The sequence below is a fragment of the Zootoca vivipara genome, chromosome Z (assembly GCF_963506605.1).
Source record: "Zootoca vivipara chromosome Z, rZooViv1.1, whole genome shotgun sequence".
Classification (NCBI taxonomy): Eukaryota; Metazoa; Chordata; class Lepidosauria; order Squamata; family Lacertidae; genus Zootoca; species Zootoca vivipara.
In genome coordinates, this window is record NC_083294.1 from 21,349,683 (window position 1) to 21,372,844 (window position 23,162).

The following is a 23,162-nucleotide window of genomic DNA, read 5'->3' on the forward strand; positions in this document are numbered from 1 at the left end:
CCAGTCGTGACCGACTCTGGGGCTGCGGCGCTCATCTCGCGTTATTGGCTGAGGGAGCTGGCATACAGTTTCCAGGTCATGTGGCCAGCATGACAAAGCCGCTTCTGGCGAACCAGAGCAACACATGGAAACACTGTTTACCTTCCCGCTGTAGCGGTACCTATTTATCTACTTGCACTTTGACGTACTTACGAACTGCTAGATTGGCAGGAGCAGGGACCAAGCAACAGGAGCTCACCCCGTCATGGGGATTCGAACCGCCGACCTTCTGATTGGCAATTGCTAGGCTCTGTGGGTTAACCCACAGCACCACCCCTAATATATAGATATTTTCTTTGCAATTTTCAGTATTTGAGGGAAATAGTTAAAACATTTTATAAGAACTTTAAAGTACGGGACACCCCCCCCCCTTAACAAAATCATGCCAAAACTAATAAGGCAGATCGAGATAATCCTTTGCCAGGCTTTTGCTCACTAGGGAGTTTTGCTGTATAAACACAGAAAGTAAGAACAATTCTGAAGGAGTTTAAACTGCTTTTAAAGTACTTACCTTTAATGAATATAAATATTCACTTTATTAAAGCTGTTTACAGTCTGCCACTGTAGCGTGACCAAGCAACAGAACCCAGGAAGTGGCTATCCTAATCTAAGGTCATTTTCTTAATGCCCATGATCAATTACGGCAAGAAGTAGGTTTGGTCTCCACCTTAAGAAAATCTTCAGTACAGGGCAGTCCAACACGCGGCCGAAGGCCAACATGTGGCCCTCAAGGCCTTTTTGGAGGACCTTGGCAACATTTGATGCCCCCACCACCACAGCCCTTGTGCCGCCTTCCGAAAGCAGAGGGTAGATTAGGCTCTGGGCTTTGGGAAGAAGACATAAGGCTCTGACAGGATGCTGGACTCCTCCCACATCCTTCCCAAAGTCTAGTTAGCACTTTCCCAGCTTTAGGAAGGAGGTAGGAAGCCTTTAAGGGCCCTGCCAGCGCCTCACAGTGCCAGGGCTGTGGGAGAGACGTCAAATTTTGGGCTCACTTCCCCTTCCCTACCTTCATCCCCACACAACAAAGCAGCGTGTGTCCCATGGGTATTGAAGTACTCTTGCAGCCCACTTGGTATGAAAAGTTGGACCGTCCTGCTTCAGTACCTCCTTGTCTCCCACATAGGGCAATGGATGCCAGTCACTCCTATGAAGAAAAGAACTGGGTTGCTTGGGAGGTCAAGAAGCAATGCTTGCACCCAGGCATAGTTTCTGCAGCTCAGGTATGTAATCCTACAATCAAAAAAGCCTGTGCCAAATCCCACATTGATTTTTAAGGGGGCAGGATTTGAAGGCTCGGAGAGTAAACTGATTTGCAGCTAAGCTAGAACTCAACACCACGATGACAGGCCTAATATTGAGTTAGCCCTCAATCTAGCTCAGAACTGCCTACTCTGATTGGCAGCAGATTGACAGAGGGGGGACCTTTCCCAGTCCTACCTGGAGATGCCAGACAGGATTGAATCTGGGACCCTATTCCATGTGGATCAGAGCTGCAGCCCTCCTCCAAGACAAGGAATGTGGATCAGTGTGTGATCTGACCCTAATGACCAACAGTCTAACCTTGCAGAAAGGGGTATTAGCTGGGAGGTTATTGAACAGTGGTGTCTGGTGCCCATTAGAACTAGCGGGACAGGAGTCCAGGAGCAGTCAAAGCCAGATCCAACAGGTTCTTGCCTATGCCAACTCCTGGACAGGATATAAGAAAGAAGACAGGACAGGTGGAGGCTTGCTATGGGGCAGACTGAGATTGACTGAGCTGTGCCCCATTAGAAACATAAGAAGCTAGCTCCTACTGAGACAGACCATTGGTTCATCTAGATATCTCAATACTGTCTACACTGACTGGCAGCAGCTCTCCAGGATTTTAGGCAGGGAGCTGCTCCCTGCCCTATGTGGAGATGCCCCTGGGAATTGAACCTGGGGTCTTCTACATGCAAGGCAGATGCTCTACCTACTTAGCTACAGCCTTTCCTTAACCATTCACTCTTCCTACAGCCATTCATCCTAATGGACCAGCCTGCAATGGAAAATGCTCTTTTTCCATGCCACTTTAACACAGCTGTTTAATAGCTGCTAACTGCTCATTTATCCCCATTTGCTCCCTTCCTTTTTCGCCCAGAGCTACAATATGATTTTTTCTCATTTTCTCTCTCACTTCTTTTATTTTCTTTTCAGTTTCAAAGGAAGGCAGGTCTGGGTGGGTTTGGGAAGTGGACGGGGGTGAGGAAAGCAAAGGCAGGAAATGCCGCCAAGGAGATGGTGTTTGAAGAATCCAAACACCCCTTGGCATTTAAAGTTCAGAACATGGTTAGAAAGCCTGTCTTAGGCAGAAGATTCTCCGGGCAATGAACACACCCTCTGGGTGATTTATGGCAAATGCACATTAATGGAGACAGCTAGAGGAATAAAGAAAGAGTTGGCACAGCACTCCAAACTCCTGCATTGCTTTTCTCAAATTTCACCCACCCACCCTGCTGCCTTGATTACATAACTTTCAGGTCTTCCCAGGGTCACAGTTCTAAAGTGTGCATAAAATGAGTCCTCAAGTATGTTTGCATCACTAGAAAGCTTGCAATTTGTAGGATTAGTTTTTATTTTTGTTCCATTTTTTGCTGTTTTATAACAGCCAAGCACTGAAGAGGTAGAAGTACACTGAATCCTATTTCTGCACTCCCTTTCACATACAAATCAAGCCCTTCTAGAACTGCTTCAGAAGGAATGGCAACATAGTGATCCAGCAGATACGAGACATCCCAGGTTCAAACCCTGATATCTCCAGTTGTTGTTGGTGGTGGTGGTGGTAATTTAGTTTTTATTGAGAATTTTCAACGCAACACAGGACATAAACCACAAATCATCAACAAACCCAACCCTGATACATTTTGGCAGTCAGGGTGAAAAAAGAAAGAGAATCAGGGGAGGGAAAGGAGCAGAAGGTGCCACACAGTGGCAAGGTAAAAAACAATATCCCTGATAGAAGAACGGAGGCTTTTCATGGACTACTTAAAAAAATGCTATAGTCAAATGAAATTGCGGGCAGGATTCAAGATAAAGGCAGCGGAATAAAAATGATAAAATAACTGTAACAGAGAAACGTAATAAATAAAGATATAATGCAGTCAACAATATTTGAGTAAAAGCACTGTGGAGATGGGGGTGGGAAGTCAACTATGAAACAATGCAATTATTTGATATTAAGATTATTGTGAAAATGTTTGAAAATGCTGATAAAAAATTATACAGCAAAAGAAATAATATCCCTCCAGTGATCAGGTAATGACTTAGATGTCAAATAAATGACAAACTCAAGCCAAGGGCCAGGTGTCTTTGGGGAATAAGACCACTGGGGATGGCGAGAATCAGGACGGGAGAGGGGCTGACACATGACAAATTCAGTAAATGGAAACCAATTTAAAGAAACAAATGACTTAGATTTAATTCCCCTAAAGGGCTCATCCACACTTCTGCTTGCCCCGTGCCTAGAAAGCATAGGTGCAAGAGGTTTTCCACTTGTCCTGCCAGTTTCCATGAAAAATCCCACTGTTTACTGCTCAATCAGAACAAACATCAATCGTTTTTTGAGGACTGGTTTTTTTTCTGATTCAGTGGCAAGCAGCGTTTTATCTTTGGGGGAGGGGGGGAGTGGCAGGACAAGTGGAAGTGTTGACATACCCATAGCCGCATGTTCCCTGCTCTGCGAGATTCTCAACTGCTACCAATTGCCATACCTTGTTCCACCACCCTCCCAGAGAAAAATGAGTGTGGTACCTCCAATGGGTTGACAAAAGGCCGGGTTAGAGGAAAATTATGATTCAGGCCAAAGTGGTGGTGCATGAATGCAGTACAAGTCATTTAAGATATTAGTAAGTTATCTCCCATTTGCTTGGAACAGTCTTTACCCACCTGAAAAGACTAGCAGCTAATGCAAGTTGTAGTACAACAGCATCCCGGAGATTCCAAGTTGGTGAAGAGCAGCTTAGGGCACACCCATTTCCACAGCACTTCGGAGCAAGCCATCCGAAGGAGGAACTGTGGTCAATTTGTGTGGTGGAATACAGCCAGCTTTACTAAGCTGGGCTTCAAAATGGCTGCTGTCCCAAGCACACTGTGTCATTAGGGTTTCCTCTCCAAGCCAGCAGGACCTCACACAGAAAAGTCTCGGGACTGGGTTTCGGCCTGCCTCTGGAAAGCCATTCCCTCTGAGCAGAATGTCTCAGAATGTCTGTTTCTACAATAATTTCCATTCTCCATCTGCCACCGGCAGCTTTCAGGCTAGCGGTATGCTTACAAGTCATTCAAGGTTAAGAACTCCACTGAGAAGGGTGCCTAGTTGAAGTCTGGGCCTCTTCTACAGCGCAATTGTCTGGTGGCGAAGGTAGTTCTGTTGCTGCTGCCTTGGTGCTCCGAATACTGTGCTCGGGGATGTCTGTAGCTTGGTGGCAGAGCATCTGCTCTGCATGCAGAAAGTCCCACGTTCACTTCCCACTGATCTCGGAGTAGGGCTGGGAAAGATTCCTTGTCTGAAATACTGTAGCTGGAGAGCTGCTGCCTGCAAAAGGCAGCCTTCCCCAATTCTGGGTCCTCCAGTTGTTGCTAAGACTACAAAGACCACCATCCCCAGCCAACATGGCCAATGGTAAAGTATGATGGGGGTTGTAGTCCAAGAACCTCTGGGGACCCAAGGCAGATGAATGCTAATGTAGACAATACTGAGCTAGCTGGGCCAATGGCCTGAACTGGTATATGGCTGCTGCCTCCATCCTTCAGGTAACTGGGGGGGGGGGGCTGAAGAAGGAGAGGGGGGATGAAACACGCAACCCATTTTTGTGTGTCTGAAGTTTCTTTTATTATTATTACTGTTTGTAATTATACTGTTTGTATTATTACTGTTTGAAACATATACTTACTTGAAAAATTGATGCCCCCCCCCTCCACAAAGGGGTGTGCTCCCTTCTCCCAGGGTTCTTTTTCAAACAAATTAATGTTAGGAGAATTAGAAGGAATGCACAGGCAGGCTAAATGTAGGTGCCCATGCAGGCATGCACTTCATTCAGCTTTCTTTCTTTCTTTCTTTCTTTCCTTCTTTCTTTCTTTCTTTCTTTTAAAAAGGGGACAATGCAGTCCTGCAGAAAGAAAAGGCCTCTGAGGTCATCTTCTTTGCTATGTCAGCCAAGAGAGGGTTGAACTTAATGAAGTGCACTGGCACATGTCCTACACATTTGGCAACTCCAATATCCTGTGCACTTTTGCTCTGTGCCTGATACTTTCTCCAAGCTTATAGAAAGTTAAATATCATGTTGGATATGCACCTTTGATTCCAAAGAGGCATCCCTATACTTGACACTGTAATAAAAACCTCTGCCAACATATCCTGGAGGGAAGTTGTTTTCCACACTGCCGTGAGAGGCAGCCAGTATGCTTCTAACAAAGAGTCCACGGTGCTTAATTGCCTAATGACAACTTTGTTCTAAAGTGCACTGCCAGATCTGCTTAGGCACCCCATCACTGGCTGCATCAGAATCACATGAGATTTGCTGCATGGCACAGCACTTTTGCAGCCCATTGTTGGGAAAACAGATTGGCCTCCAAAAACATGGGGAAGTTTATGATCCCCGGATAAGCATTCTGAGCACTTAAGTGTTCAGTCCTACCTTTCCTCATTCTGCGGCCTTGAATAAGGTGTTCCCTCCCAGGTGCAGGTCTGCAAAATGGGAATAATGCAGCAACCTGTTTTCACAAAGCCAATGTGATATGACAACTTACTCTCAACCACAGTAACATGGCCACCTGTTTTCACAAAACTAGTGAAGGCAGAATCTGAAAAGCATCTAGCTGACCTGGCTTAGACCTGGGAGAAAGGTGAAGCTGGCCAAGGAGCAGGAAGAGCAAACAGCCTCTTAAGGTGCATTTATTGACAGGAAAGCCTTTACAGCAGCCAAGGACTATCCTATTACCAGCTCTGACTTCCTACTGCCGAGAGGGTCCTCTTTCTGTTCCAGCAGGTCTCCTTGCAAATCCCTCTTCTGGCCCCTAAGCTGGGGGAAGGGCAATGCACAAGTTAACTGCACATCACTTCCAAGACCCACTGTGAACTTCAGCCCTGGCATGTGAGAAGAAAAGAGGCAGCATGAGTCTAATAAGACACCCACAGCTCCTTGAAAAAGTTCTAATCCCATACAGGATCAAGATTAACAATCGGCAATGTTGAGCAGTTGTTTCAGTTTATACAATTTCACAAGTGGTTTGCTTCCACTCCATCTTCATGGTGCTGTCTTTTTAAAAAGGGGGGGGAGCTCTAGCAGAAAGCTAGAAAATGCCACCTGGGCATCTCCCCCCCCCTCCAAGTGCAATGTTATCTAGATAACAAGACACAAAAAAGTGGCATGGAACTACAGGAGAGATAGAGCGAAGAGAACTTTATGAGACTTTTACAAGTCCCAGCTGGTGGGGGTGGACTTTGCTAGCAGTGATGGGCTGACCTGGAGTCTTAGGATATCTTCACAAGGCGAGTTTGTTGTGGACTCTATGCCACCCATGCATGCAAGGGCTTGTTTGCTTGTTTGTTTGTTGTTTCTGTTTCTGCAGCATGCACGCAACGTTCTTCTTCTCAAGGTTTCATCCTCTTTAATCCAGGTTTGCCATTTCCAGTGTGTGTGTTTTGTGTGTGTTTTAGCTTAACAGATTGTCCACAAAAATTGTGAAAAGGGAAAATAATTTGGGTCAGCATTTTGATGAGAATGTATTGAAGACACAGTGAAAAACCTCCTTGCATGAGCAGCATAGAGTCCTTGGAGGTTAAGGACTTTCGGAGGTAGAGCTATAGTTCCAACATGAATCAGAACCCAAGAATTCAGGCCAACATCTCCCTGGCAATGTGTGGTTGTTGTTGTTGTTGTTGTTGTTGTTGTTGTTGTTGTGTGTGTGTGTGTGTTGCATGTTCTCATCAGATTTTGCTAGATGTCATCAGATTTTGCTAGTTATTTATTTATTTTCTGAACACTCCTCTGGAGCAAAAATGGAACTCCAAAACAGCACAGCTGGTTTTGCAGGGAAGGGCTGCAGTTCAGTGGCAGAGCATCTGCTCTGCGTGAGGCTCAATCCCACATGGCATCTTCAGGTAGGGCTGTCTGAAACTCTGGAGAGGCACTGCCAGTCAGTGTAGATAATGCTGGGTTGATGGACCAATGATCTGACTCAACCACAAGGCAACTCTCTAAGCTGAAGAGATGGGAAGAGACACCAATCCAACTGAAGGGTGTGTTTGAAGTCACAGCAGTATTTGCTTGTCTTCTTCACTACTTCACTTAAAAGGATTATATTGTTCAGTATATGTAAACAAACGAACTGCCGGTGTTGTTTTGATACCCTAGTCCTAAATTTGATCTGAAGGGACCTCGTCTTGTATAAGATCAAAACCTGGAGAACGTGACATTGCAAAGGTGGCTGAAACACGGATAATCAAAGCCCTGTGCACTGTTATTGTTTGGGTTGGGTCCACACCTTGCATCTGTTGATGTTATTTAGCATAAGTCCTATTTTCACAGGCATACACTGTGTCCATAGACCTGTGCTGCACGTAGACCATGAGAGAATGGCCCAAGTGTCCAGCCACTCAATCCACTGAGATAGGCAGACTTCAGCCTGAAGGTGCAACACTCAACACACCAAAAGAGCAAGGAAAACTCAAGGGTGGCTCACACAGAGTGTTTTGATTAAGGCCATAAAGTGAGTCAGTGCCAGAGAAGGAACTTGCAGTAAATTTCTGACCCATGCTTAGCCTGTGGCAGATTCTCAAAGTAAAATACAACGTTTACTGGAAGTATAGGCACTAACATGCCCAGTGATATGCCTTTTCCACTCTTCCATATCACAATGAGGTGGTCCCATAAAAATAAAATGTTAGGATATGCCTTTCCTGTAAAGGCAGGCAAAAAAAAAAAAGCCAACCACCACCAAACCTATAAACAGCACATTGTTAACCTTTTCAGATAAGCAGCTTTCAAGAAAATATGTTATTAAGATGTGGCAGCTGCAATAAAATGCTGCAGTGTACAGTGCACAGTCAGTCATGCCTTATACCAGGATATTCCATTCCATTCCCTCGGTCCCGTTTCTACGCCCTCCCAATCCTCAGCAAGAATTATGTAGCTACTAGGCATGCTCAATTCTGACTGGGACTTCATTTTTCACTGCAGGATTTGTTGTACTTTTGCAAACTGCGGGGACTCTCCAAGCCTCCAGGTACCTACCTCTTGTGGGTATATGGTTCTGTTTTGACCAAATAAGAACAGGCAGTTGGAGAATGAGAAATATATTGCCACACAGGGTTTGCTTCATTCATGTCCAACCAAAGCACTTAAGGAGGCATGCAAAGTTCTCTCCCATCCCTTTTATCATCAGAACCACCCTGCAAGGTAATTTTATATATATATATATATATATATATATATATATATATATATATATATATCCCCAGTAGCACCTTAGAGACCAACAAGTTTGTTCTGGGTATGAGCTCTTGTTCAGATCAGTTCTGAAGAAGTGTGCATGCACACAAAAGCTCATACCAGTGACAAACTTAGTTGGCCTCTAAGGTGCTGCTGGACAACTTTTTTATTTTATATATATATTTCTACTGCGTCAGACCAACACGGCTACCTACCTGAATCTAGAACCCTGTAAGGTAGGCTTTCCTAAAAGACAGACACACTCGACAAGCATTATTCAAGGTCCACATTTTAAAGCAAACTGGCAGAATCTGTACCTCCTATGCATAGAACAGAGCATTGTTATCTCTTTGTTTCTTATACTTCCCTGATTTTGCAACACAGTTCTCAGCTCAAAAAAATGTACAAAAATGCATACAAAAATTGGAAATTTTCCTGCATTTTTTTTTAAGTTTGCAGAATGCTGTGGCCACAGGATTGACCAGACCAGATTTGGGGCTTTGTTTTCCCTAAGGTAGTCAACCTGTATATACCACTTCAGGCTGCCAGGGGAGGCCCATGCAATAGATTGCTAGGTCATATTTTTTTAAAAAAAAAAAAATCATTCTGCAAAGGTAAACTACATGTAGGGATCTAGAGTAGTCCTGTCCCTAAAACTTTGGGTGGGGGGGGGGTGAGCAGAGGATTATTTTGTACGGAGAGGCATTCGAATGTGCAAGCCTCCACCTGCAGTCGAAAGACGTACAGCCCAAACAAAGGCTTAGGACCAAGGGAAGAACAGTCCTTAGCCTCGAGGTAGGATCCTGCAAACAGGGCCCCCATTTCAGACCTGGTCAGCCAAGTTACAAGCTGGCAGAAGCAGAAAACTAAGGCACACAACTAAACACAACTTTGTTTGAAACGAAGAAGAAGAAGAAGAAGAAGAAGAAGAAGAAGAAGAAGAAGAAGAAGAAGAAGAAGAAGAAGTAATCCACCCAGGTGACTCAGGCATGTGAATTATGTTCCACACTAGAACAGAAGGTTTGAGGGGGGAGGACCTTCCTGAGTGACGGAAGTCTATGAAGCTTTGGGGCTGGAAGGAATGGTGGGGGACTGGCTAAGCAAGAGAGGCCTTGCAAGACAGGAATTGCAGGATTCTTATCAAAGTGAACCTCTAAAGTGAAAATTCAAATAGGTAAAAATAGTTTCTTACCCCCCCCCCCCAAAAAAGCATGGTAGTAAAAAATCCCTTGGAAGCTAGAATAAAAAGGTCCGCTTTAAACTAACAAGCAAGCAAAAACATATGAAATATGTTTTCATTTAGTGACACAATTACAGAAAAATAATAATAATGTAGTCAATTTGGAACTTTCTAGCCACATGACTTCCCTAGGAAGCTATTTCTTCACTGAAGGCATACTATCTGCTGATTCAAGTAGTCACTGGGTCCAACTTGCATTCCTAGCTCTGTAACGTTCCAGCAAAGTAAACATGGACAGGACAGCCGACCTCTGCAACCTCCCCTTTACCTTGTCCACTTCATTACTAAGCTCTCAAGCAGAGGTCTGTCCGTCTCCTTGAGCCTACGGAATATCTAGCAAGGGGGGTCATTTTATGGGAACAACTGAACTTGCCTGCCAGTGTTTTAAGCCAATGGGTGAGGTCAGAGCTGTGATTGGTAAATGAGTTTCAGTCCCTGGGGTCCTTAAGAGCTATTTACTCCTCCTATTTTGTGAACTTTTATTGCTTCTGACTTATAATCTAGTCCCCAGATCCTCCCATTTACCACTCTATTTTGCTGCCTGCCAGGTACTTGCAGCAGTTGGCAGGCAGCTATATAATATGTATGTATGTGTGTGCATTGGGGATCAAGGGAAGTGCAGGAATGACTTGTATTGCTGCCTGCTAACCATGTTGAACAGGGGTGCACTCAGGACCACTTCTGGGAGAAATTTTAGGTCTTGCCCTGAGAACCTTAGTACAGCCTTCCCCAATGGGGTGTCTTCCAGCTATTTTGGACTACAACTCCCATCAGCCCCAGCAAGCACAGCCATCCTGAGCGGCAATGAAGCCAAAGCATGCATATCTAAAACAATCACATATTCCTCCTATTTCTCCCCATCTCCCTTTCCTCTACCTTCCCCTGCCTCCCATTGTGTTAAATACAGTATTTTCAGTCACATGGTCATGCCAAAGCAATCCTTAGGATTCAGCATCACACACACAAGAATACTGCACCACAGATAATGAATACTGAAGAAATATCTCAATGGTTTGTGGACTCAGATTTTCATTTTATTGAAATGCAGCAGTGGCTGGGATCCAATGTGCCTGCATTTGCCCTGCTACAAATGCACTGCACAGTTTTGTGGAAGTTAATTGTTCCTAGTCTCAGTCTCTCCCATCCCCAGTGTGCAAAATGGGAATAACCACAGCTGACTTTGCAGGTTTATTGTCGGGGAGAGCACAACACAATACTGTTACTCTGCTGGTGGTGCCTGATGGGCTGAAACAAAAACAATTCCATTTTCACTTGAGGAGAATTAAGAGGCAAGCTGACAGGACTACATCTTTTTGCCAGAACCTGTGTTGCATCTTTCAGCATTGAGTTCAGCCTTCTTGTAAAAAAAAGTCAACGAACCAAAAGACAGTTAATGACAAAGCTCATTAACTTCTGTTCAAGTTTATTTGGAACAACAATGTCTGACCTGATGCACAAGACCTGAATTTCCCGTTATTCCCTATAACCTTTACCCTGCTGAACGTGGAGTAAAAGCAGTTTGGGTAGGTGAACCGTGGTGCAGTGGTCCACTTTACTCATTACATTTTAGTTGTACAACTACAATGGGACTGTACATCAAAGAATGTAAAGCCGAAATGTGTCAAATCCATTTGCAAACACATGAATCACAGACCTACATTTCCCCAGGAGCCAGGAGCAGCTCATCCACTATCTCAAAATGCACCATTGGTACCCTGTGAATGCAACTTATAGGCTGGGCTATATTAGTCAGGGACTACCTCTTTCATCTACCTCTGTTTTCGCCTGTGATGATGAGAGGGCAGAGCTGACATGAAGGGTTTTGTGGGCTATGGTTAAGGCTTGGTACCCTGCATTATCACCATATTAACAGCTGTGCATGCCTACCTGAGAGAGCTGTAATTCTTTGAACTTATTGCTATTACATATTGAAATGTTTATAGCAGGAACTTGATTTAAATATTTATGAATTTTATATGATGTTTAGTAACTGCACTGTTAACTTTTACTTACATACTTATAACTGAGGAGAAGGGAATTGATAAGGAGCAGGATCTATTGCAGCCCAACCTAATCAAGTCACAATACAGCATGACCAGCAAACAATAAACAATCATAAGTGGATAATCAAATGCAAGTTTGGACTAAAATGATGTCTGAAAAAACAGAAGACTGTTGCTTGGGAGAACTACCTTCCAAAGGAACTATTGACTCTTGCAAAATTTCTAGTATACTCCTATTGCAACCAGTTCTCTCATGCCCCACTCTCCAAAAAGTAATCAATGCCTAAAAGCATTTCATATTAGAGAAACAAAAAAGGAACAATCTGGAAACAAGATTTGGGCTTCAGCTGGGTGGAGCAAGTTCCAGGAGAAACATGCATTTGCTGCCTTTCAACATGTGAAGCAGCCCAGAATCAAAATGTGAACAATCTCCACACCGCCACCACTTCCAGCAGCCCTACAATCTTTTACAAGTGGACAGCTCCTTTAAATGCATAAAATAAAAAGAGCTTTTGACATGTAGGTTAGCTGTAGCTACAATTTCAACAGCGCAGCAACAGAAAACCTTTTTAAAAAACTGTATTTGTCTTTGTAGTGTAAGAACTTCTGGACTTGGGCTATTGCCGAACAATTGCACACAAAGTGCATGATTTCAGGAGGGTGCAGGATCCAGAGCGCCCCTAGATCATTTGGTGGGACTATATTTCCTATGCTTTGGACTTAGACGCTTAGCATTCACCATCCATAGCAGCTTGGGAAATATGGATGCCTTGATTTGTATTGGTGTGTCACCGAACCTCTTGGGCTTGCTGATCAGAAGGTTGGCGGTTTGGATCTACACGATGGGGTAGGGCCGTTGATCTGTCCATTGCTCTGTCCCAGCTTCTGCCAACCTAGCACTCCAGTGCAAGTAGATAAATAGGTACCATTGCGGCAAGAAGGTAAACAGAGTTTCCGTGAGCTCTGGTTTCTGACACAGTGTTCTGTTGCACCAGAAGTGGCTTAGTCATGCTGGCCACATGATCCATAAAGCCGTCTGTGGACAAACACCAGCTCTCTCAGCCTGAAAAGTGAGATGAGTGCCCTAACCCCATAGTCAGCTTTGATTGAACTTAACCATCCAGGGGTCCTTTACTTTTTTAAACATTATTATTATTTATTGTTTTTGTTTTCTGTATACCCTGGTAAATGGTAATACCCTGCTACCACACTTTTGGGTTGTTGAAAAAAGAAAAAGCTAAAAATAATCAAATTTACACTGATCAAATGGTGAGTCCTATAAGATACTCAAATTCATCTGGACTGGGATTCCCCAGAGTATCTGTTCACAAAAACCAGTGAAAGTTCAAATGAGACTCATTGGTGTCTACAGTCATACCTCGTGTTGCGTCCGTGGCGGGTTGCGTTTTTTCGTGTTACGAATGCAGTGGAACTGGAAGTGTTTACTTCTGGGTTTTGCCATGTGCACATGCACAGAACCGTTCTGCGCACTTCGTGCATGTGCAGAAGCGCTCTATTGCGCTTTCGCGCATGCACAGAAGTGCTGCTCAGGTTGTGGACTTTTGGGGGTGCGAATGGCACCCCGAAACGGATCAGGTCCGCAACCCAAGGTACCACTGTATTGGGTAGCAGGGGCCTGGCCTTCTACAGAACCATAAACGTAGCAGGAAGTTTCTGAACAGAATGCATTCAAGTAATGTTATGGGGGGCATGCCATCTGTGGAGAGTTAAAATCATCTCCATATGACTAGGTAAAGGAGCTTGTTTAAACTGGAAGTACTAGCTTTCTCCCTCTTTTCCAAGGCCATTATAAGTAACTAATATTAAGTGTGTATGTCAGCAAATGAATTAGTAGCAATTCCTTTTGTGCAAAAATAGCAGAGTTAACTTGTGCACATTCAGGGAAAAAAGACTTTGGCAATCTCATCTGCCATTGAACCCAATGTGTTTCGATTATGCACGATGTTGGCTTTACGCACTATCCCTAGAACATAACCCCAGCGTTAAGTTGAGACTCATCTGTACTACAAGGTACATTAGTGGAAAATCAAGCAGGAGGGAATTTCACAAGATCCAAACCTGAAAGGAGCAAACCAAAAATGTCTGAGAATTCCCTGTCAGGGATGGGGAAACCCTGGCACTGCTGCATTTTTGCATAAGCAATTGCTGCCAGTTACATAATTAATAACATATGCATGAGGCACCTTGCATGAAATGGTTCAGTTGCACGTGATACCCAACAGGATTTCACCAGGGAGAACTCATCCTGGGAGCAACTGGCACTGCACAGTCCCTCAGCCCTTGCAGACTTTCCCCTTCCAAGTAGAAACTGAATTCTGAAAATAGCCATTTTGATGCAAGAGTTGTGTGTATATACATTTAAAAATTCATATGCAGAGATAGCCTTCTATGGAGAGCTGGCCTTCAGGGGGAGCCACATTCAAAATGCTTTAGAGGGGACATGGGTGACTACACTCACATGTCTGAGAAATTTGAGACAACCAAGATAAGGGACAAGGAATAGGTGCATCCCATGGATAAATTTTCCAAGTTGTCATCCCTGTCCCTTCCCCATTCACAGGGAAAAGGGCTGCATTTTTAAAAGCCTTTCCAGAAGTATGGTAAAATCTCCCCGCCTCAAAACGACACAGTGCAGGCCTGGGGCAGCAAAAATAAGTTTCCCCTGGAGCGGCAATATTGCCTGACCTGGCCTTGTTCACAAGAGTTGTTTAACATCAGTGTTAAACTAAATGTTTCCCCATTAAGCGGCGGGGGCGGGGGAGCTATCAACCATGCTAATTCCATTGCACACAAAAAACCCACCAAAACTACAAGTGAAACATTACAAGAAATTGGAACTCCAGTCCAAGAATCAAGAGCCAGTATAGGAACACTAAACAAACTCAGTTGCTTCCATTCCAAAGTCTTTCACCACCCGGATTTATGGGGTAGTTTCGACATTACAGTTTCAAAGTTTCCTACACTCAGATACATCTGTTGTAGCCTTTGGCAACTTGGTGCTCTTCAGGAAATGCTGTCTGGAGCGAACGGAAGTTCAAGCCCCAAACATCTGGAGGGCACAAGAGTAACCAGATATGTTAAATGGTGAACAACTTCAGCATTGTAAGTTTAGAACTGTTTTGATGGAGCTAAACAATAAAACTGTTGACGGCACCGCTACCACCAAAACAAAACAAAAACACAACAACGCCATTGTGCATAATTTCCTGTCTTCCTTATTCATGGTAACTGGAACCTACAATTCATATGGTATAAAAGGCCCCCATCTTACCTGGACTTTCGTTACCAGCAGATTCTTCCACCACCCCACTTCTCATTTGACATGTCAACTAAGAAAGATTATAGGTTCTCCAGGAAGGAACAGTATATTCCAGTCTTTGTCAACCTGGTTTACCCCCAAAATGTTGGACTACAATTCCCATCACTCCTGGCCAGTATGGCTAAGCTCCCATCATGTTTTGGAACGTTGCAGCTGTGCGGGCTACTGCATGCCACCCCGTTGGCACACGCTGGTCTATGTAATGTACCTAAAATGTTCTCAATACAAGATGTACAATGAGACTGAGATGGGGTGAGTGCCAGGCTGAGTTTCCAGGACCCTTAGAGTCATTCTAGCATTACACAATTACTACATTTTTCCCCTATAGTTTGGCTTCCAAGCTTATTTAGGGGAAGGAGGTGTGTAAGGTACCATCTCCAGATACAGAATACAAATATGATTTGCAGCTAGGTAGCAAGACTAGAGAAATGCATGCTATGATTCCAAAAAACACACTACTTGCAAGCAACAGGGTTAATTGGCCTGCACACTAAAGAGGAGAGGAGAGGGAGGTTTTTAAACGTTCAAAATAGGATCAAAATGTGCGTGTGTGTGTGTGTTCCTGTTCTTAATGGGCTGCTGCTAAGGAACCGAGAGGCTCTAAGACTTCCAAGCCGCTCTGATGCTCAGAGAGACCAAAATCGCACGTCTCCTCCTCGTGGGTGAAAGTATACACTACCGCTATTATTTACTATCAGGCGCCGGCAGCACGCTCGGCGCTGTACACGTTTCGCTGTTGTTTTTGTTGTCATTGCTCGGGGGATTCAGAGTAGCTTTTGCAACTGTGGGAAGTTTTGGAGCAGCTGGGAGCGGTGGCAGAAACCGGCACTGAGGCGATTGACAGCAACCCTAAACTGGGGTGTTGAGAGGGTGGCCCGCCAATCAAGCTCCCCAGCGGAACTTCTGAAGGTAGCATCCTACCTCCCACCCCCTCCAACACCCCCACACCTTTTTACTACCATCTACTTCTGGCCCGCCTACCCAGCCTTCCCTAAATCCAGCAGGCCGGAGGGTCAGCGCTGTTCGCTCCCTCCAAACCCGCACAAGTCTCCCCTAACCCTCGCAGCCGCCCCTTACCGACGCTCACCTGTCTTAAACTTCAGCGAGGGGTCTTCGGCGGCCCCGTCGTCCTGCAGCAAGACGTAGAGCATCCCGAAGGAGTTGTGGATACCGAAGATGGAGCCGTTGCACCAGGTGGCGGCCAGGACCACCACCCAGCCGAAGCCTCCTTCGGGGGGCGTGAAGCCCTGCGCCGCGGCGCCCAGAGGGCCCCCTCTGGCCACCACAGCGCCGCCAGCCGCGGCTTCCCCTCCTTCGCCCTCCTCCCCTTCGTCTTCCAGGGCCCCCTTCTCCGACAGCGCTTGCTCCTGACTCCGCAGTGCCATCGCGCCCGCCGGTCGAGCTCCTCGGATCGGCAAGAGGAGGAGGAGTACGCCGGCGCTCGTGCTTTGGCTGCTAACGCTCTAGCTCGCTTGCAAGCCGGTCCCTCACGCCTCCTCCTCTTGCTCCGCCGCCGCCGCCGCCTGCCTCTCCTCCTCGGTCTCCTCCTCTAGCTTCCCCCGTGGTCATCCCGCCGCCGCCGCCTCCTCCTCCTCCTGCCGCAGCGAGAGGGACCCTCCCCCTCCGCGTCCAGCCCAGACAAGCCTCGCCACGCCCCTCCGCCTCGTTGAGCCGCCTCCCGCCTGGATCAAAACGCGCGCGGCTCTGCTTGGAGACGCTCACGGCGGGCGGGGAGGCAGCGCGTCCGGAACTGCTCTCCCCGCTGCTGCCGCCGCCTTCTTCCACGGCTCTGATTCTCCACCGGAAGCTGCCTCTGGGGTGTCGTGTCTCCGTCCTAGCGGAGGGTGGTAGACTGTTTGTGCAAAAGGAAGGAGGCCTCGGAGAATGTGCGCGATGCTGTCGCCCCCCACACGCTCTGCAAAGGTACCGCTCCGGCGGTTGCAATCCGGGTTCAGCCAAGCTGTCAACCCCCCTGAATGCATTGGTGGGCCTTGCCTCTGAGTAAGAAGGGCATAGGAGTGCAGCGAAGGGGTGGGGGGTGTTGGGGGCCTTTGTTTTCCTTCCAAAGGAACCGAGGGGGAGAGTAATGGCAGCCCTCGCCCACCAGGAGAAACAACAACTGCGCGCACATGCAGCTCCTTTGAAGTCATTGTTGGATTTAGGAGGAAAAATTGGAGCGGGCACGTCTCGGCTGGAGGAAGGCAGGCGATTCAGGGCTCACTTGTCTAGGTGTCCCGTTTCCCCCTGCCCGCAAGGTTCCGGCGTGGTGTGTTCACCAAGGCTTGGCCGTCGACGGGAGGCGACAGATTAACCCGAGATTGGGGGGAATCAGGGATAATCCCCGCCCCCCCCTTCCATGGTAGCAGTGGGTTAGGTTGCTAAATGGGTGAAATGGCGTTTAAAATGTAGGTCACCTTATTGTACGGTGAAAAATGCTTGCGCGTGTAAAAAAACGTTTTGCCACCACTACTCAGTGTCGTTGTAGTAGAAAACTGGTCTTGAGCGCGTGATCAGACACGTTTGGAGGAATGGAGGGAGTGAAAGCCCCCAAAAGTGAAGGTGAGAAAAGCAATACCTGTCCTGCCTGCGAGGATGCATGATTCCCCGCCCCCCTTCAGCAATTCATTGCCGCCCCTCTTCAGCAATGACACACCGGGGAGTAAGCCCCACTGAACACAGCAGGGCTTACTTATGAGCAGGTATGGAGAGGATTGCGCTGTTCAGCTTCACTCCCCGCTGGTCACTAGCACCCTAAACATACTTACCTGGGAGTAAAACCTATTGAATACAACGGGCCTTCCAAATAAACGTCCCCAGTCTGCATTAAGCCAGCAGGCTTGGAGCAAGCAAGTATTCCCCACTACCTCCACACAGGCATCTACTTGGCACATATTTGGTCCTCCTCTTACAGCAATACAAATTTCAAAGAAGGTGGGACGTTTTCAAGAGCTGGGTAGCTTATTTTATCTTTCCTATTTAAAAAAAACCCATATGCTGGTGGGTGGGCTCAGTGAAAGAGGAAGGGGAGGAGGATTCAGCAAAATGGCTCCTTCCTACTACCTTCTTTCCTTCCTACTCCCCCCCCCATCAGTAAACAGGTTGATGCGTTTGAGATTTGGGGTGTGTGTGTTTTGCAAGCAGTGTGCCCACGCACATTTACTTCAACAGAATACCATGTGAAGCTCTCTTATGATCCATCATAATAAATTGTTGTTATATTGTTACTGCTTTTATTTTGTTACTGATTGCTCTTGTGCAATGGCTGCATTATTTCCCCCCAGGCAACACACACGCCTGCCTTCAGAAGATCCACAAGGATTGAAATCTCATAGGGCAGCAGCAGCTGCTGCTCCAGACCTCCTTCCTGCCCTGTATGTGAGGTCAGCAACCTGATTCCTTTTTCCCTCTCCCACCAGCAGCAAATGACATTTGGATAAGGGGGCAGAGAGATCTGAATGCTGCCTCCTTGACTTTCAGGTGTCTGCCAGGCTCAGACCCTGAGGAGTGGGAGCCAAGAAGGCTGGCTGGTGGTGCTGTGGCTGGGAGAGGATGGGCACCCACCCAGCGGGTCAGGGGAAATCTGGATGGCTGTGCCAAGCGCCTCAGCAGGGAACTCTGGTGGTTTTAAGGAAGGGGTTGGGAGCTATAAATGCAAGACCTCTTACCACTCCAGGAAGAAAATCGCTCCCCTCCCCTTAATTTCTGCTGTCAGCCTTTGTTGTTTTTTGCTGCTTCCCCTGTGAAACCCCAAAGTTCTATTGGAAGCAGCTTTCACTTCCCTCCTGGAAGCCAAGGGGCCGGGCAGCCGCTCCCCTTGGGATCAGGGAGCAGTACTCCCCCCCACACACACACACACAAGGAAAAAGCAAAGAGCACTCCTAGAAAGCTTAGCAAAAGGTAAAATAAAATGGAAGCACAACAACCATTTCACTGCTGACCTCACCTAGAAGAGATAGATTTGAGAGTGAGTGCGTCTGTTTGCCTGAAACATTATCCACCTCTTCACTCATGCACAGAGAGAGGTACTCAAACTGACCTTTCTGCTATGGTTTACAAGAAGGCCTACCCAGCACTGTGACATCTATTGATTGAGAATTGCATGTACAGTGGTACCTTTGTTTAAGAACAGTCCTGTTTAAGAACAATTTGGTTTACGAACTTTGCAATACCGGAAATAGTGTCCCGGTTTGAAAACTCTTCCTTGGTCTAAGAACGGATTCTGAATGGTGGAAGGGCACTGGCAGCGGGAGGCCTCATTAGGGAAAGCATGCCTCAGTTTAAGAACAGTTTTGGTTTAAGAATGGACTTCCGGAATGGATTAAGTTTGTAAACCGAGGTACCACTGTACTGTATATATCTTCCCTTCAATAAATATTCCCTGGGAGGACTTACAAGCAAAGTAGTGTTAGAAACACAATATATGAAAATCAAGAATAAGAATAAATAGACCACATAGTTTTACAGGCTGGATTCAGCTACCCTTAAAGGTAAAGGTAAAGGGACCCCTGACCATTAGGTCCAGTCGTGGACAACTCGGATTGCAGCACTCATCTCGCTTTACTGGCCGAGGGAGCCAGTGTACAGCTTCCGGGTCATGTGGCCAGCATGACTAAGCTGCTTCTGGTAAACCAGAGCAGCGCACGGAAACGCTGTTAACCTTCCCGCCAGAGTAGTACCTATTTATCTACAGTGGTACCTCTACTTACGAATAACTTTACTTACGAATGGAGCTCTGTCCGCCATCTTGGATGCGGTTTAGATAGAATTTTTTCTACTTACGAATTTTTAGATAGGGTTGCTACTACTTATGAATTTTTTCTCCCAGTGCATTCCTATGGGATTCGACTTACAATTTTTTTCGACTTACAAATGTGCGTTCGGAACGCATTAAATTCGTAAGTAGAGGTACCACTGTACTTGCACTTTGACGTGCTTTCAAACTGCTAGGTTGGCAGAAGCTGGGACCGAACAACAGGAGCTCACCCCATCGGGATTCGAACCGCCAACCTTCTGATCGGCAAGGTCGGAACAATCTGCTTAATTTAAACTAAGTTTAAACTTCCTGCCACTACTAAAATGACCCTTTCTTCAACCATTTCTTTGATTCAGCAAAGCACTCAAACTTGAAACACCATACATGGCTCTTGTATGCATATCTCAAAAAGAATATGGTAGAGCTGATGAACATCAGAAAAAGGCAACCAGAATTATCAATGGACTGGAGCAAATTCCCCAAGGAAAGGTTACTACACCTGGTCTTTATTTATTTTTTATAGATTAGGTGGGAAATGAATAAGGGAAACATGGCAGAGGATTCAGTAGAGATTGAATCCATCCAGGCAAATGAAAAGCTGCTCCGCCAACCCCATATATGCCCACTTGACTGCTTTGATCAGTGGAACTGGAACTATTACAGATGCCACATAATACCCATTCTGCTTTGGTAAGAACTCGAATCTTTTAGTGTGGCAGCACCTGCACTTTGGAACTCCCTGCCTGTTGACATCAGGCAGGTGCCTTCGCTGTGCTCTTTTCTGCACCTGCTAAAAACATTGCTTAGGCAAGCCTGCCCAGGTGTTAGAGATGGGTTGAATCTGCTTTTAGTCTATTGTTTTAACTTTTCAAAAGTCTTTAATTATTGTTATGTTTTATTACTGATTATTTTATTGTTGTTGGTTTTTTTGTAAACCTCTGTAAGGGATGTTGCTTTTCTCTCTCTTTTTGACAAACAAGCAGTGTGCAAATTTTATGGAATAAATTATAAGTAAACCTCAGTCTGCATTCAGTCACTCCCCACCTGCCTGCCTTCTTAAAACCAGTCTGGTTGAGGTAGGGGAGACACTGTCAGCATCCCCCTCTTAATATTGTCTCTTCTAGAAGAAAGCAGAGGTGGGTGGGGAGGTGGACTGGAATTAGTTGGCTCCACCCATCATTGGCTCTGCTGGGTTCCCTGCCTCATCCTGCCAGTTTTGCATTGTATGTGGGAAATGGATAGACATTTCTCTCTCTCTGAATGGAAATGAAGGAAGATTCAGTACAGAGAAAATGAAGGATATCTTCATGCAGCGCATAGTTAAACTGGAATGCCCTCCCACAAGACATGAGATAAAACGGGATTATTCATGCAGGATAAGTTTATCAATGACTACCAACGTTGGTGACTGTATGCTACTTCCAGGTAGATCTCTGAGTTCCAGTTGCTGGGAAATCTGTTACCCTAGGGTCTGACTTGTGGGTGTCCCCCCCCCCCGACATCTGGTTGGCCACCATGGAAAGGAAAATGCTGGACATGAAAGGCCTTGACATGTGTTTAATCCAGAAGAACTTTCTTTCTTTCTTTCTTTCTTTCTTTCTTTCTTTCTTTCTTTCTTTCTTTCTTTCTTTCTTTCTTTCTTTCTCTTACGTTCATCTGACTTGGAAATCTGACATCCATGCTGTTTTCCTGAAATACTCTGCCTGGAATTAAACCAACACAAACACTACCAAGAAAGGGAACCCATCCCACACCCAAAGCTGCAAGCTATTCTATTGCTCCACCTCCAGAGCTTTGTGATTACACACGTTTGTAGCGCTAGCTAGATGAACCTATCATTTATTTAGCAAATACAAAGGTTGCACAGTCTGGCCAAAGAACCATTGTCCCAGGGTTGAAGAAAGCATTGCATGCAAGCACAGGCATGTGTAATAAAAAGCTAGGGGTGGGGTCTAATATTAAATGCAAAATATTGTGGAGAGGAAGGTATTTGAAGTGGAGGGGTAGTGGAAGTACTTAACTCTTTCCCCTTTGCCCACCGCTTTCCCCAACACAGGATTCACAGGTTATGTTTACAAACTGAAATACAAACATCTACCTCAAAAAATGCAATGGGAAAAATACCAATTTTTACCCAGCATTTAAATGCCCCAGGAAGATGGGCGTACCTCCTAAAGCAGAGGGTTCACAGCCTGAGGGCCTCTGCCATCAACAGGACATGGAGCAAAGCCCTCCATTCAAACCCTGAGCTGGTGGGCAGGATGACAAACATCTACCTGGCCCTCAGGACCTTATCCAAGCTGTGTCCTTTGTTAGTCCTTTCCCCATACACACACCCCTGAGTGCTTTTGCTTGGCATCACTGCACTGTGATAATGCCTCTTGCTTGTCTGGATGGCGAGAGATATCTATAGAGCAGGCATCCCCAAACTGCGGCCCTCCAGATGTTTTGGCCTACAACTCCCATGATCCCTAGCTAACAGGACCAGTGGTCGGGGAAGATGGGAATTGTAGTCCAAAACATCTGGAGGGCCGAAGTTTGGGGGTGCCTGCTATAGAGTGTCTGCGTGTATGTGTAGAATCCTCTGACTTTTGCATTGCTAGAATGCAACTTGTGGCCCCAGCTTAAGTGTCACATCTGTTGCTATGGCCACTTTTGCCTCTGGCCACACCCATCACTGGTACGTGCTCCCTCAGAGGTCTTCCACCAGAAAATCTGCCCCCCCCCCTGGCTGAAAAAGGATTCCTCATCTGGATTTAAGGTACCAAACAACATTGAATTGGGCTGGAGAGCCAGTGAATAATCATGCACTGACATTACAGTATATGCACCAGCTGACCTGCTCTGGTTAAAATTCTCGTAGCTATATTTTGGTGGCCACTACATGGTACTTTTCAGCATTATTCAAAGGCAGCCCTACGTAAAAATCTGAAAGCTTTATATAGTGGGAATGGATTATTATTGCATACCCTCTATGTGTCCTGATTTTCCAGGGACAGTCCCAGAATTACAAAAGCCGCCCTGGCTTTTGATTTGATGCTGGAATGTCCCTATTTCCTCTGCCGGTGCTGCTGCTGCTGAGTTCAGAGAATGACCCGTCGCTTGTTCTGAGGGATGGTGGCGGAGGCTGCTGCAGCTGCAAGAGAGCATTCTGTTGCCTTTCTGTGGCCACCCATGCTGACCTCTTCCCTTGGGCAGCTCATAGCAGCTGCTGGAGAATGGGCAAGGCAGAAGAGAGGCTGCCACTGCCCAGGCCCAGCCCTGCATGATGTGCAGGCAGAGGGCAGAGGCCCCCAAGTGGGAAGAAAGGGAGGAGCGGAGTGCAAAATGTCTTGGG

The 23,162-nt window shown here is 46.1% G+C and overlaps 1 protein-coding gene across 1 annotated transcript in view; it reads right to left on the bottom strand.

Annotated features, from left to right (window-relative positions):
- The window catches only part of SLC16A2 (solute carrier family 16 member 2), a 103,762-nt gene extending 87,161 nt beyond the window's left edge, over positions 1–16,601 (bottom strand). Inside the window, exon 1 of the mRNA XM_035113528.2 lies at positions 16,160–16,601. Coding sequence (XP_034969419.1) covers positions 16,160–16,457 — 298 coding nt within the window. The 5' untranslated portion in view covers positions 16,458–16,601. The remainder of the gene's footprint in view (positions 1–16,159) is intronic.
- Positions 16,602–23,162: the final 6,561 nt, after the last annotated feature.